This window comes from Myotis myotis, unplaced genomic scaffold, assembly GCF_014108235.1.
Source record: "Myotis myotis isolate mMyoMyo1 unplaced genomic scaffold, mMyoMyo1.p scaffold_m19_p_18, whole genome shotgun sequence".
NCBI classification, from domain to species: Eukaryota; Metazoa; Chordata; class Mammalia; order Chiroptera; family Vespertilionidae; genus Myotis; species Myotis myotis.
Genome location: NW_023416322.1, coordinates 33,619,462 through 33,635,900, shown reverse-complemented (window position 1 = coordinate 33,635,900; position 16,439 = coordinate 33,619,462). Strand labels below are relative to the sequence as shown.

General features: G+C 49.6%; 1 protein-coding gene across 1 annotated transcript in view; it reads right to left on the bottom strand.

Annotated features, from left to right (window-relative positions):
* Window positions 1-9,700, bottom strand: part of VTCN1 (V-set domain containing T cell activation inhibitor 1) — a 34,134-nt gene extending 24,434 nt beyond the window's left edge. The window contains exon 1 of the mRNA XM_036344963.1: window positions 9,601-9,700. Coding sequence (XP_036200856.1) covers window positions 9,601-9,632 — 32 coding nt within the window. The 5' untranslated portion in view covers window positions 9,633-9,700. The remainder of the gene's footprint in view (window positions 1-9,600) is intronic.
* Between the last annotated feature and the right edge of the window lie 6,739 nt (window positions 9,701-16,439).

Here is a 16,439-nt window from a genome sequence, read left to right as displayed (position 1 = left end):
TTACAGACCGAGACCCCTGCTAGGCCTGAGAGCAGTGCCTCCCCACTTCTCCATTGTTCCAGAAACTGGTTAGCTGTGCCTCTCATAACATACCGGGAAGAACAAGGCAAAAATCTTAAAGGCCGTAAGAGAAAAGAATGGAGATGAGAAAAGAACCAAGGCTGGTGCCCATGAAGCTGCACCAGCCACGTCAAATCTTGGCTTAGGTTTAAGAAGTTAGGATAAGAAGCTTTGTTAGTTTAATATTCACAATGTTTCTTAGTTTCCTCCTCCTTTATGGGTATATTTAATCCAAAAGCAAGGACAGAAACAACTTTTCACCTCTCAGTCAAATATAGTAGTTCTGGCAGCTACCGGAGCTGAGAAAGCCAGGGAAGGCCAGGAAATTGTGGCTTACAGACAGGCGCCCCGAGAAAAGGGGGGAGAATGAACCCTGGGCAGTGCCACTGTGGCATTTCCTGCAGGAAAGGCTGCTTTGTTGCTCTGAGCGGTCTCTGGTTACAGGAGCGCTCTTTCAAACACAGGAAATGTGGTTTGACAAAGGCCATTCGTGTTACTTCAGGGGTGAGCGGTCTGAAGGGCATATTCTGGGTTCCTGACTATTTGAGTTTCTGGGATATGTCAATGACTTGCTGGGACAATAGGGAAAATGACTGAAATTGCACAGTCCCGCGGACTTGGAGGCACGCAGCCAGGGGACGGTTCTCTCCGTGTGGACTGTACCTGCAGGGACATCTCTAGGGGGCTCAGGCCCAGCTGCAGAAACTGGAGTCAGAGCCCTAACTGGCCACAGCTCCTGTCTTCTCTGCCTTAGCAGCATTAGAGGAGCAAGCTCTTTGTTAGAGTTTTCCAGTATGTTCCTTGCAATTTTATAATGCCCTGTTTCATTGGGGGCCGGGAGAGTGCGATGAATATAGTATGTTAAAAAAAAAAGCATTGGATAGGAGCTGGGATACAGAGAATGAGAAGCGAGGTTAGTGGATGGGCCTTACCCTCCATCTCCACTGCTCATGCCTGAGGCGGTGTCTGTCCAGATGTCAAGAGCACAGTGGTGAGACTCGGCATGGTCCAGGCCCCAGAGCTGCCCTGTCTCTGCCCTGCCTCCAGGGCATTTGGCTGTCTCTTTGCCGACCCCTGTATATTCACGATGACTTGACTCTTACGGACAGACGACAGATGAGATGTGAGGATCTGAAAGGTGGCGTGGCTTGTTCAGGGGGATCAGTGTTTGCTCTTTCCTGAGCCTGACTCGGAGGCTTCGTTTCCGCTTACATCATGAGAAACCTAAAAGGCTCGCTCTCACCCTTCCAGGCCATTGCACGGGGCAGCAGTGTGTCTGCGGGGACGGGAGTGTCTTTTGTAGGCATGCTCACTCGAGGCAGTGCTTCCCACTGCAGGGCACAAAGCCACCAGGGTCCCATTTCATGTCATTTAAATTCCACCCAGTTACAGCGGCCAGCTAATTAAATGAACTCTGTGCTCTCACGGGAAGCAGCACTCTACCTTTCACCTCCTCTCTTCCACTCCCCCGGAGTATTACCTAATTCCTACCCACACCTAACACCTGCTAGAGCAGCCGTGGGCAAACTACGGCCGTGGGCCAAATCCGGCCCGTTTGAAATGAATAAAACTAAAAAAAAAAAAAGACCGTACCCTTTTATGTAATGATGTTTACTTTGAATTTATATTAGTTCACACAAACACTCCATCCATGCTTTTGTTCTGGCCCTCCGGTCCAGTTTAAGAACCCATTGTGGCCCTTGAGTCAAAAAGTTTGCCCACCCCTGTGCTAGAGGATGGGAGGTGCTGCATGATGTCCAAATGCCTAGTCACTCCCCAGAGAATCAGTTACACTGACCACCATTAAGTAGCATGGGAGTGACAGGCAGCCCTGTTCAAGGCTTTGTCATGGGAAGGATTCCAGAGAGTGGGGTGGGGTGGAAGCACCAAGGATTTAGTCGTGGCCCAGCCACTGCCCCACTGTACTCCGCCTGGACCTAACCTGTCCAACAGTTCCAGTCTCTGTCTCAGACATTTGGCTCTGGTGCCGGGAGAACAAATTCAAATTGGACTATGTGCCTAGGTTCCTTACAAAGCGTGTGAGACGCTCCCCGAGGCACCTGCAGCCTCACCTCAGGGTGAGTCTCCTCCCTGCTCCAGACTCGCTTAGCTCGCCTCCAAGTTGCAAGCAAATTAGATGAACACCTATGAACTAGGAAGATAATAATACCTGAAAGGATGAACTGATTAATAATTATAATAATGAGAGGGAAGTCATAATAATACACTGTGTTTATTTAGTATCTGTCACTTGAGGAATATGGGGTGAGCCACTGATGTCACCTCATGAACCCTCCCTTCGTGTTTATAAGAGAGAAAAGGGCAGAGACTCGTTACAAAAAAAAAGCCTATTTGGAGGAAGGTTAATCATGGAAGAATTCTGTAGAAGGGGAAGCTCTGAAAACTATGATGACTTTGGGCAGCAGAGATGAGCGGACATCCTGGGAAGGAGACTGCCAGCCTGCTCTTCTCTCCTGGGCTCAGCCCTCCGTACTGCCCGGGGGCCCCCTCATTACTGTGCTTTGTTTTTGTTCATGCCCTCTTTTTTTGTAATTACTCCAGCCCCTGATGTATATAAATAAGTATTATGTTTAAAAGGATTACATTTTCATAACATTGGGTCAACCACAATCAAATAGATTTCCTTAACTTTAGGACTTTAATATGCTGATTGCATAGTGAATGTCCCAGGGGAGTATATACTAGGTTGAACCGTTTGAAATAATCATTTCTGTAGGTCAAAATCAATCAAATGTTGGCAATTTCATATGGCCCAACCAGTTACTATTCGGGTCTTCCAGCCTCGCTTGACTATAGGATCGGAGAAAATTCTGTTGCAGAGTTGGTGTCCCTGAACTCACCTTGGGAAAGGAAACAGTCTTAGATGCTTAAATACAGACTGTCAGGTGCTTGGGCCCATGATGTTCAGGTGCAACAGGATAATGGACTGAGCACAATGGGAGGCCGCTGATGGAGGGGTCCTGCCAGCCCCCGGGCTGAGATCCCAGGACTTTCCCCCATTGGAAGCATGGAGATGCACATCACCCTGTAGAGTTACACCTATTGCAGTAGTAAGGCGCAAGGATGTTTTTAGCTATAAAATTGCTTTAAAATATTTAGTTTAGGACACCTAGGTTCCATAGAAAAAGCAGATTATGAAAGGTTATAAAATGATTTGCAGTTGGGTTGGAAAAGGGCAGAACCAAAAAATAGTCATTTCCTCTTTTTAAATTTTCTTAAATGTTATTATATTGCTTCACAGTGAAAAAAATCATATCAGTTGCTCCTTAAGCTTTGAGTTCATACCAGAATATGTCTGGGAAAATCCCAAAGTACCCCCTCCTCTTCTTTGCAGCTGGGAGAATAGCATCAAGGAGCCGATGACCTCCCATCCAGGACTTTGGTAAATTATGTTCCTCTGGCCACCTCACTGAGCTGGCTGGCATCAGTTACCTAAGAGATGGGTACCTCTACCTGCCCATCCAGACGAAAGGCCGGCCCACCCACTTATTCCCAAAATCTACAGGCCTTTCCAGTCCCCAGTGGTTGCTTTGTAAAGTCTGCATTTAAGTTGGTTATGTGAAGTTTTGAACAGGATCCTGTAGCAACACTATTTATAAATGATGATTGGATTTTCAGCAAGGCTTCAAAAACCTGTTCAATCCTAATGTTTCAGAAATATATTTATAATGGGAAAGGAAAATAGCAGAAAACATTGCTGTCATAACTACACAATGACAGCTGAGTGTGGAGGACACGGGCTTGTGTGGGCCTCTGGCTCTCATTTACGAAGCTGCGTCCATGGGAAAGTGTCTTCCTTGTCTTGCTGAGGATGTTGCCCTGAGAGCGCCTCAGCAGCTAGAGGTAGAGGGTGAGGTTGTCATTTCCAGGGAACCCCGCTGCCCAGGCTCAGGTAGAAGCTGCCCTGCGGGAGAGGCTCCCAGGCCGGCAGCTGTGTGGATCTGCCTCTGCTCCCCCAGGCCTACAGGAACCCCCTGGAGTCCTGCTTCCTCTTCCCCAAGGACGGGGGAGGGGAAATCAGGAGAGTGTGTCCTGTCATGGAAACCAAGAGAAGAACGTGTTTTAAGAAGGAGGGGGTGGGACATCTGTGTTGAATGCTGCTGTGAAAACAAGAACAGCGCTGTCAACATTAGATTTGACATTGACAGGAGCAATATCTCGGTATCGTGGGGATAAAATCCAACTAAAGTTGAGAGAGAATCATCATAGAAGAATGCATCGTTTACAGTGAGTGTCTGCTAAGTGCTTTATAGGTGTTAACACCCCTAATTCTTATGCTGTTATGATGTGCATTCTAATAGCATTCCTATTGTACAGATGAGGAACATTGAGGGTAAATAACCTACCCACGGCCTCCTGGCTAGAAAGTGGCAGAGCTGAGATTGCACCCAGGCAGCCTGGCCTCAGCCTGTGCTGGGAGCCTCAGCACCTCCCTCTACCATGCCCAGGAAGATCAGAACTCAGACGGCTCTTTCAACAAGCAAGTGTGCTGAGAAGGAAGAGATGGGGAGGGAGCTGGAGAGGTTGGGGGTTGGGGAGGGTTATTCTTTTAAGATAGAAAACACTGGCATATGGGCTGCATGTTGACGGGGATAATGGAGTAGCGAAAGAGAGATTGATGAGGCTGGCCAGAGGAGGTGAGGTGGGGTGGACCGGGACACAGAGGGGTCACCCTTTGATAGGACCGAGGTTTGTCCTCTGGTGCAGGGAAGGGAGGCAGGGAAAAGGGGCCCAGATGAGGGCAGCAGGCAGCTTTGGAAGTGAACAGATGAAGGAGCGCCTGTCTGCAGGCTCCTGCTTTCTCAGGATAAAGCAAGAAGGTCACCTGAGACTGCGGTAGGGAGGAAGAGAAAAGAGCTGTGAAATGGCCATGTGGGGGGTGGTGGTGGAGAAGAATGCATGAGCCGCTCATTGGAAGCTAAAAGAGACAATTTACGACCCTTGAATTTTATGGATGCTGTCTGTGTTTCTGAAATCTTTCATGGTTTTTATTCTCTGAAGATTTTTATTCAAAATCTGCAGAGAAAGAAAGAGGGAGAGTGCCTGTCTTCCCGGGCACTGCGGCACGGGGAGCGGTAGGAAGGGATGTGCTAGTCAATCTGGAACATCCCAGGCGGATGGTTTGGGACTGTGGATGGCTGCTACAGAGAGATACAACCTGCATTTCGTACCTGCAGGAACTTCATGCTTCTTCCTTTGTGTTCCTCAAGGCCCATCTGTTCCCTCCTTAGGACATTTCTTAAGGGGAAATGTGGACTGAGGAATGATCCCGGGTGAGATTTATCCCGCTATGGATTACATCCTGTGCTTCCCCTGAGGAGTCAGGGAGCCCAGAGAGAACGCTAATGCAGTTGACCCCCAACCCTTCGCCGTGCCCCTCAGTTTCCGATTCCGTGCGTCAGGAGGGCGGGCCTGAGAATGTGCATTTCTAACAGGCTCAGGTGATGCTCTGCTGCCGGCCAGGAGACTGCACTTTGAGTTTTGAGTGAGTTGCCACCTCAGTCAGCCAAAGATTTCCCCTTCTGTCACGGAACAAGGACTAGAAAGTCCACTGAAATCCCCGAATTTGGACACACAGGTTCCTTAAACCCAGCCGCTCCTGTTGGACTTGTCATTCCTCTCCCTCCCACCAAGTCACCTTGTTATTCTGTAAAAACAGTGGAAGGGAATAACTGAATAAGCAGAACTACCACATAAAGGCCAGCTAGGTACAAGGTGCTGCTCTGAACTCTTTACATGTATGAACTAATTCAGTTTCCACAGCAGCTCTAGGAGGGAGATCCGATTAACCACATTGTACTGCGGAGGAAATGAAGACGCAGGTTAAGTAACTTAGTTGGGGTCAGCCAGCTGGGACGCAGAGAGCTGGGATAGGAACACAGGTCAGACTAACTCCATATCCACGTTATCCCCACTTCTTCACATGTCACAGGTAAATGTGGGTGGAGCTTTGGTCTCTCAGATTTAGGGAGCCTTGGTGTTTGGGTAAATCATGGTCAGCTGGGGTCCAGCACAGTTTTGAGCTAGGTCACCCCAGTATGCGTAAGATCATTGACAGAGCTCTGTTCTGCCCACTTGTAACTACATGACCCTTCAGCAAGTTGCACAATTTATTTTAATTATCCCGGCCACAAGGTGAGTGGGTGTACTGACTTTCTGAAGTTTTAAGCTCTGAAAGTGTGTGAGTGTAAGTCTTTTTTTTTTTTTTAAATTTTTAGGTTTTTTTTGTTTTTGTTTTTTTAAAATATATTTTATTGATTTTTTACAGAGAGGAAGGAAGAGGGACAGAGAGCTAGAAACATCGATGAGAGAGAAACATCGATCAGCCGCCTCCTGCACATCTCTTACTGGGGATGTGCCCGCAACCCAGGTATATGCCCTTGATCGGAATCAAACCCGGGACCCTTCAGTCCGCAGGCTGACGCTCTATCCACTGAGCCAAACCGGTTTCGGCGAGTGTAAGTCTTAAATGTTTCTGGAATGGATTGCCCCCCTCTGGGTCCCTGCTGCCGTTCTCAACGTCAGGTCCTTATCATTCCTTGTATTTCTGACTGCAGTTGTTTTCCTGCTGCTCTCCTTGCCTCCTGGCTCACGGTCCTCATAGCCGTCCTCCACACTGCCTCTGAGGGACCCACCAAAGGTGAAAACCACCAGGATTCCCTTGCTTGAGAGCCTTCGGTGGTCCCTTATCACCCATACGTCTTGTAAACAAAGTCTAGCACCACCTGGCTCGGCTTCTTCAGCCTCATCTCGGCACTCTCTGCCTGGAACTTCATGCTCTCATGACACGGAGGACTTGTAGCTTTCTAACTTCCCATGGTAGTTCATGAGTTTTATTCTGTTATCCTATCCTATCCTATCCTATCCTATCCTATCCTATCCTATCCTGTCCTGTCCTGTCCTGTCCTGTCCTATCCTATCCTATCCTATCCTATCCTATCCTATCCTATCCTATCCCATCCCACTCCTTGGCCTATAGTGTCCTTCCCACCCTTCTTTATCTGGATCCCGCCAACACATCTTTCAAACTTAGCCCAGCCCTCACCTGGCTCAGGAAACCTCGAAAGCCTCAAGTTAGGGAAGTTGCATCCTTCCCTGATTGTCTCATGATTTATGAGCCGCACTATGGAATTATCTGTTTAGTAGCCTTTCTCCCCATTAGCCTATAATCTTGTAAATGTCTTAATCATCTTTGCTCTAGTATCTAGTGCAATGCCCAGCACATAGTAGGTCTCAGTTAATGTTGTTTACTAGAATGTAACCTCTTCAGATGCAGAGATCATGACTCTTGCACCCTGGGACTCCTAGCAGCTACTCAGCAAGTGTTCCCTGGGAGAGTGCTGTGCCCTCTGACAGCCACGAGGGAAAGGGGAGTATAGTGTTGACCTCTCAGCTCATAAATGTACCACAAAGGTCAGGCACAGCGGAACCTGCCCTCCAGCATTCCACCCCTGAGCTGCATGCACGTGAGCATGAGATCTGGAGGTAGTGAGCTCTCTAGTGATGATTTAAGAGAACGATCCACTGGGTCTGCAGAGCACGCAGGCCCTCTCATGAGCTCTCCTCCACCACCAATGGTCACCATCACCTCGACAACAAGTATTGCTCTGGATTAAGGAAATTATGGCAAAGACTGAGGGTTTGTTAGGGCCAAGAGTGGATAACAGGTTCCCTCAGGGGAGCTCTACCTGCTTCCCTGGGACGAGCTTTCTTGACCCTGCTTCCCACCAAGCCTGTCCATGGACCCTCTTCCTTGGGGCCTCTTTGCACAAGGGATCTGCTGCCTTTCAACTATAGAGCCTGAATAGCTGACCTAGGGTCAAGAGGATGAGCCTCTGTCCATTCCAGTGGTCTCCTAATCGTCCTGCAAAACCAGCCCGGCTGGTTGCAGTGTGTTATTAGAAAGCCCACATATCTGTCCCTGGAACAACAGCCGCTTGTTGAAGGGGGCGTGTTTCACATCTATGAGACTGTGGTTTAGTGTAGAGGGAAGGCGCTGGGATGGGCAGGGAGGGGGCGAGCAGGGCACCCGGGAGAGAGCTTGGGTTTCAGAGTTCAGTAGAGTGGATTTCAAAGCTGTCCTGCCTCTTACAGGCTGTGTGGCCTTGAGCACATGACTTAACGTCTCTGAGTGATAATTAACCCTCACAGGCTGTTGTGAGGGTTGAAGGAGGCTACTGTAAGGCATCTAGCCCAGGGCATAGAAGTACTGGCACAAGACTGGCTCCTCTGACGTGGGTGCTTTTGGGGACATTCTTGCAGGTAAGAGAGTCCAAATGACCCCCCCCCCCCCCCCCACACACACCTGCTGCTTCTCCAGTGAGCGGCATCCTTGCAGGGCACAGAGAGGGGAGTGCTGCCCCCCAGCCCTGCCTGCCACGCGGCCCCCCAGCACCTGCTGCAGGACTGGCCACTTCAGGTGGACACAGTGAGGGAGCTGACCTTTTGTTTTAAGAGAGAATTTTCTAGGCTGCCGCTGGGAAACAGTGTTCTCTTAGCCTCTCCACAGACTTTCCTGTGAACCTGAGGTTTTCTCTCCTCTCCCTTTTTCTTCCTTTCACTGGAAAAGACACAAATGACCTCTAGAATCAACGAGCACCAGCCTTCCTACCCCCTGGCAGGAGTTGGGACAACATGGACTCACCGCCGTTTCAGGAAAGCCTTTCCTTCACTTTCCTTCTCTTTCCTCCCAGAAAGGGGAACAGAGGCAACTAGAGGTGGCTGGGGCATGGGAGCCACAGACAAGGGATGGGGCTTCCTACATCCTTCCCCTCCGGGGAGCTAGGCGGGGCCCATGAATCCTCCTCCTCCGGTCCACGTGGGCTGTCCACCCTCAGCTCTGCAGCTCTGCCTGCACAGCAGCATTGTACACGCCCAGCCCTCCTCTCCTGCTGCTTTCTCGTCACCCCTAACCGCGTCCAAGTCCCAGGGTGGGCTGGCTCTGGCCTCTTACAAAGGCCTTTTTCTCAGCAGCAGCAGCAGCAGGGCCCCCTCTCCAAGGAACCCCCAGGGAGACCAGAGACCCCATCCTGGAGCGGGGAGTGGACGAGGGCTGGTGTGACTTCCTCAGCCGTGCAGGGACATCACACCCAGAGAAGCGGCAAAGCATATGCAGCCCCGTCCTTCATCCTGCTTCCTTCACCTCACCCATCATTGGCCACCGATTCCCTTCCCTCCCACCAAGCATCCCTGCCATCCCGCTCGATGCCCCCCTCAAGAGCCTCAGTGCTCCCAGAAGGGCCAGTCGGGCACACACACTCCTTGGTCTAGAGCTGTCCCAGCAGGTGTCAGCCCTTCATGGCAGAAAACCAACCCATCCCTTAACGGGTGCCCCAAGTGTCTGGGGTGTAATGTTAAGTTCAGTTAGGTTCTTGTCCAGCAGGCTCCTGTCAGCCCAATACTGGATCAGATAAGGATACACACAGATGGGGGACCTATGGGACAGCCCGGCCGTCTCAGCACCCCCCAGAGCCCCACCCCTGCCCCCTTCACCTGTAGAGACAGAGAAGTGTGCACTACCTCCAGAAGATGATCTGCCCCAGGGACGCCATGGCGAGGGGAGGGTGCCTTCCCCCGTGCTGGTGCTGGGAGAATGCCGCTGCCTCTGCCCGTCTGGTGTGTGACTGACAGCCAGCGGGGCGCTGGTCTTAAATAATGAGCTCAGGCCGGGAGTGTGCGTGCAGCGGTGGAGCTCAGGTATGAGGAAGCAGCGCTGCTGTGCAGACGTCCCTGCAGGCACGGAGGCTGCTGCTCCCAGCCGCCAGGGAGGCCAGGCCTGCGGAGCTGCCTTTCCAGGCCTTGACCTGTGACAGCAAAGCTTCCCAGAACCCCTGCTTCAGGGCTGGTATTCCTACCCTCTGGGTGGGGGAGCGCCAGGGATGGAGATTTAATCTCCAAGTGAGAAAGGACTGGGACCACTCAGGGAGTCAGGGCCATGCCGAGAAGCTGGAGGCTGGCGTCCCCAGGCCGGCTGGGTCCCCACGCGGGGCCTCTCATGGAGGAGGGTCGTGCTGAGGGACCTCAGGAAGGCTGGGGGTCAGCAACGATGAATGCTGAGTTTGTCCCCCAAGACTGAGCTCGCCTCAGGCACAGAGACTGCCCAGCTGGTTTTATCCAGTGAAAGGGTGGTGGGGCCTGCCCTGCTCACCTCACAGCTATCTTGAGACTCCAGAAAGACACCAGTGTGCGCTGCACAGGAGCCGTTGCTGTCGGGTTAGGTTAGAACGGCTCGTCTGTGACATCCCCAGCACCCAGACTTCCAGCGGGGACATTCTTGAGGCATAAAGCTGGCTCCCTTCGTATTGTTCCTCCCCCCGCCTCCCCCCACCTCCCCTGGAGGAAGCGGACCCGGGTAGTAAACCTCCACCGACTGGGTAACCTGCTTGGAAAACAGCTGCCTCACATACCACGGTGCCCCAGTCCGAAACCTGAACACCGTCACCTCTACTGTCTCTTCCCCTCGCCCCAACATCCTCATGCTCCCCAAGTCTCCCGATTCTTCCTCCTCGTATTCGTTTGCTCTGGCTCCCATGACAGAGTCCGGCAGACTGGGTACCTTAAACAACAGAAAGTTATTTCCTCACGGTTCTGGAGGCTGGAAGTCCAAGATGACAGTGTCGGCAGGATCATTTTCTCCTGAGGCCTCTCTTCTTGGCCAGTAGACGGCCGCCTTTCCCGTGTTGTCACGTGGTCTTCCTCCCGTATGTCTCTGTGTCCAAATCTTATAAGCAGAGCAGTCATATAGCATCAGAGCACACCCTAATGATCTTCAACTTAATCACCTCCTTAAAGACTGTCTCCAGGACAGCCACAGTCTGAGGTACTGGCGGTGAGGACTTCAACGTGAGAATTTTTTCAGAGGAGGATGCACTTCTGCCCATAACACTCCTTTATGCCCCCCAAAGCCACCCTCTTCTCTCTGTCCCCACTAGTACCACCTAAATTCAATCTCTCATCATTTCCCATTTGAAGTGAATTATTAACGAGTCTCCTATTTCATTGTCCTGCTCCCAGTCTGCCCCTACATGTGTCAATCTACCCACTTCTGCTGGAACGATCTTTCTAAAATGCAAATCTGATCAGTCGGACCACTTCCCAGGTTAAAGTGAGCGGTAGTTCTCCAGTGCCTGTGGCCTGGCCTCTGCCTACCTCTCCCGATTTCACTCTCCCCCTTCTCCCCCTGTATCCCAGGCATGCTGAGCTGCTGTGGGTTTCTCCCAAACGTCACTCTCTGCCAAGCCAGTCTGCCTTTGTTCACGTTGTTCTGTCTGCCTCAGATCCATCGCTCACCCATTTCTGGTTTTATTTAAATTCTACGGGAAACTTTTCACCACCACTTCCACCTGACAGGTGCTGCACTCTGGGCTCCCATGCGAACCGCGTGCCTACTTCTGTGTTCCTACATGGTGCTTGTTGACTTGTCCAACCCCTTCACTAGACACTCTTTAGCAATAGAAAGACATCTTATTCGTTTTTGTATTTCACACCATAAGGCATGCACGGAGTAAGGGATCGTTAGCATGTTTGTTGAATAAATGCACATTTTTCTTTCATAGCACACCATAATAGTCCTATTTCCTGTTGATGCATCTATCTCATCACTAGGCTGTGAGCTCCTAGAGGATAAAAACTATACCTCATTCATCTTCGTGTCACCAAGTCCTAGCACCATGCCAGATACACAAAAATGACTTGGTAATGTTTGATGGATGGGCGAGCAGGGATCAACTTGGAGTGTAATCCATCACACCCTTGTAAGCGGAGACGTCTTGGAAACTGGATTGAGGCTATTAGATGTAGGAGAGAACAAGTTGCATATGAGATAGAGAAACCATTTAGGGCTAGAACAAAAAGTAAAGCAGATGTGTGAAACATACAAAAGCTGTTTTCTCTTTGTCTTGGGGGAAGGAGCGGGGGTGGGGGGGAGGAGAGGAGAGAGAGAGAGTGAGAGAGAGAAAGGAAGGAAGGCAGGATGGATGAAGGAGAGGGAGAGACGAAGTTAATGTTTTCTGGAACCAAAAGGTCTTCTCATGAATTTTTAAAAAATGATGTAAACAGCCCACTCACCTGGAGCTCTATGTTCTCCTTGAATGTCTGTGCATCCCCCCATGCACCAGCCTGAAGTTTCCCCCGTAGCCTATCCTGGCTGATGGAAGAGCGTCTGTTTACATGTGGAGCTTTGCACTTTTCACAAAAGGCTAGGGAGCTCATGTGATCGTTTCCATAACCCTATGGGTTGTGTTTTACAAATGGGAAACTGGGTTTCAGAGGTGAAGGGATTAGTTCAAGGTCAATGATTTTAGTTTCCCCAGACCTACTTGCCTGCGTGTACAGACGGGAGCATAGAAATGAAAATAACAAAGACCTCACCAGCTCTTGAACCTACCTCCTAAGGTAGAACCTATAGCTGTCGGCAATTTTACCTTTGAGGGTCTCAGGACAGTTTACAAAGGTTCTCAGAAGAGCAAACTGGAAGATTCTTTACACTGAAGGCTCCCAAGGAATCATGCCTTTGTGTCTGTACTAAGCCTTTGTGCAGTCCCCTCCCACACTGACTCTGGGCTTGACCTTGGGACATGAGCAAGTGTGATGTAAACAGAGGCCTGAAAAGGACATGTGCACGTGGGCTTGCCCTCTCTGGCTGCTGAGGACTCTTCCACCACCTTGTGATAAAGCGTGTGGAGCAGAGATGAGTGTCCTGACTGAGTGTCCCCTCCATAACCAGGCCCTTGGCCACCTGACGGCTAACTGCAGCCGCGTGAATGACCTTGGATGGAAGAACCACCCAGCTGAGCCCAGCCCAAATTACTGACCAGCATGATCATGGGCAAGTAAACTGATTGTTGCTTTGAGCCACTACTTTGGGGTGTTGGTTACATAAACAATAGTTACACTGTCCTTTCATTTTACTCTCCTCCAAGTTTCTCTCTGAGAGTCACTGCCTCTGAAATCACTTCAGATGACATCTCACGTTACTACCATTGCTGGGAGCCTCTACGTGAACCCTAGTACCTGTAGCAAAAGTGTTCTCTTGCTTCCAGATTGGAATGGTGTTCCATGGAGCTCCCAGCATGCTAAAACATTTACACACACACACACACACACACACACTAATGCCTCAGAGTTTAAATTAAAAAAAAGGAAGGTTTATTGTTGAATCTGCCTGCAGGAAGGAAATAAAGAGAGCCCTCACCTCTGGGCCTTTTCATCAATATTTCTCTAGTGCACTCTGAAACCTGCTCTGAGAAACACCTTGTAGTTAGCGAGGCTTTGGAACCTTATGATACTCTGCTAGAGCCGAAGAAATGTCATAATACTCAGCCCATCTGGGAAGAGCAGACCTTGTGGTCTTAATACAGCACATTCCAAAAAGGCTAATTGAAAGGGAAGTTGACATCTTGTAAAATATTCAGGAGCTATCATTTTGTTTGAGACTTTGACTTTCTTTGGCCAGTTGCTAGAGCTCTATTATTGGGGAGGAACTGATTGCTTCATCAGCAGACAGGCCGGGGACCAATATCCAGGCAGGTGCCATCCTTGCTCTCCATTCCCCTCCCTCATCCTTCAGCGAAGCCCTCAGGTATGGACTCCTGGCAGCCCTGCCCATCCGTTCACCTGTTCATAAGTTTGTGGGACCCCTGGTGCCATCACAGGGTCACAGTGTGCTGGAGCCTGCATGATCTGGTCAGCGGACTCTAGATTTAATACTGTCCCAACCTCACATTCATGGGAGACCTTACCAGTTGACTATGGTTCTCTTTCCTGCTAGTCTAGTGTTGCTCTAGAAACCCTTTCAAAATAGCATCCAGACAGCCCCTAGTAAGCAACTGGAGATGTTCCCGGTATTAGTTTGCTAAGGGCTGCTGTAACAAAGTACCACCAACCGGGTGGCTTAAGCAGCAGGCATTAATTGTCTCACAGGACTGGAAGCTGGAAGTCTGAAATCACAGGGTTAGTTTCTTTTGAGGGCTGTGAGGGAGGGATCTGTCCCAGGCCTCCTTCCTTGGCTTATAGATGGCTGTTTTCCCCCGGTGTCTTCTTAGCGTCTTCCCTCTGAATGTGTCTGTGTCCAAATTTTCCCTTTTTGTAAGGATACCAATCATACTGGATCAGGACCCATCCTAATGACCTCATTGTAACTTGATTACCTCTGTAAAGACCCTGTCTCTAAATTAGATAACATTCTGAGGTACTAGGGGATTAGGGCTATAATATATTTTTGGGGGAAGACACAATTCAACCCATAACAGTCTGTAGGTGAAGCCTGTTCCCCCTCCCTTTCTATACTCTGCTTCTCCAAACTATACATTCTGCTCTGAGCAGAATAGGAGACCTGGGGGAGAAAGGTTGGGGGTGGGGCTGTTTTGGCTCAGACGTGCGTAACCCCAGGCCAGTGATGATATTCCAGACCCAGCTGGTGAGATGAGGTCCCCAGCCTACTTCAGGCTCCATGTGTGGCCTTTCCCAAAGCTGCACATTAACAGAAAGGACAATGATGGAAGATTGAAATGTTGGTCCCAAATATTTATCGTTCCTCCTCAGAGGAGGATTGTACTTCTCTATCCCATTGGCATCAAGATTGGTTGTGTGACTCACTTTAGCCAGTGAGTGTGACTGAAAGGGACACGTGTTACTTTTGAAGGCAGCTGTAGGAGGCACGGTGTGCGTGGTCATGGTCTCTCTCCTGCGTGGGAAAGGCAGTGTTCTAGATGGACGGGGGCTCGTCAGCCTGGGCCCCAGAGTAAAGCTGACGCGGAGCAGAGCTTGTGCTGAACCACGATGGACATGTGGCATGAGCTTGAAAGAAACCTTCCTTGCTAAAGCCACTAAGATTTAGGAGCTGTTTGTTATTGGATATAACTTTGCCTCTCCTGTCTGATACAACAACCTTCCTAATAGAAGAGGGCTGTATGTTAGTTAGAAATGTAAGTGTGAAGTGAACACAAGGATACATTCCAAATGGGTCAGTGTTTAAGTGTAATTAATGAGGCACAAACGTACTAGAAGAACAATAGGACTTATTTCCTTTAACATTTTTTAAAAAAAATCTTTATTGTTGAAAGTATTATACATGTCCCCTTTTTTCCCCATGGACCCCTTCTAGCCTGCCCTCCCACCCCCACCCCCCGCCCCAGGCCTTCAACCACCCTATTGTCTATGTCCATGGGTTATGCTTTAAAATTTTTTAAAATTAATTTTTAGAGAGAGAGAGGGGCATCGATATGTTGTTCTACGTATTTATGCATTCATTGGTTGATTCTTGTATGTGCCCTGACTAGGAATTGAACCTGCTGTGACCAGTGTTGGCACCCAGTTCTCATCTTTGTCCCTGGTGTGGTCACAAGATATCCCACACATTCCAACATAAAGGCTGAGATTGCCATTGAACAAAAGGATCTAGCTACTTAAGAAATAGTGGATCCACTTCTAGTATAAGGACGGGGGGACAAGACTGTTTTAGAAGCATATGAGGAAGTTGCTATTCAGCTTGATTAGGTTATGCAAACAGAAATTGGCTAGCTGTCAGGAAAACACAAGGCCAAGCAGGAATCTCAAGCTGGAACTGTGGTTTCAAGTGACTCCTTTTTTGCTCTCAGAAATCACAACCTTATTTTCTTTTTTCCATCAGAGCCAAGTCTGGTGACTTCTGCCAGGGCCTTATAAATCATCTCTTATCCAACAATAAAACCCATCGTTGTTTATTTCTCAGCTGGCCATTCGTGAACCACAGGTAAACAGACTCCTAGCTAACTCAGCTAATGTCATTCTCTTGCTGGTGCAAGGGAGGTCCTTTTATGGGATCGTAAGGATAGAATTCCGAGAGACCCACATATGGGAGGTGTGGCGTGGTAAGATTTATTTGAGTGGAAATACAGGCTGCCCCCAGGTTCCTGATATCTCATCTCCTTCCATCCCGCAATGGAAAAAGTCCAGCCTTGTCTTCATCAAGCCCAGAACAAAGACCAGTGTGCAGAGATTGTGCCTTATTAAAGCTTAGTCCTTTGGCGCCTGCGCAGTCTGCCGTGGGCCCCAGGTGGCTGCTAGACCTACATGTGTACACAAAACATACAAGCAAACAGGGTGAGCATGTTAGAGAGAGAGAGAGAGAGAGAGAGAGAGAGAGAGAGAGAGAGAGAGAGAGAGACCTTCTTTGTTAACCTGATTATGTTATCTTGGGCTTGGAAATAAGGGGGAAGCAGGCATCCTTTGAGGAGCCCTGGCCAAAGATCTAAGGGGTCATTTGAGAGGCCTGGGGGCTGTGTGTTCATTGCTGGGTTTTACCTCTGACGCTGATCTGATGTGTGACCTTGAGGAAGGGCTTTCACCTTTCTGTGCTCAGCTTCCTCGTCTGTAAGGTT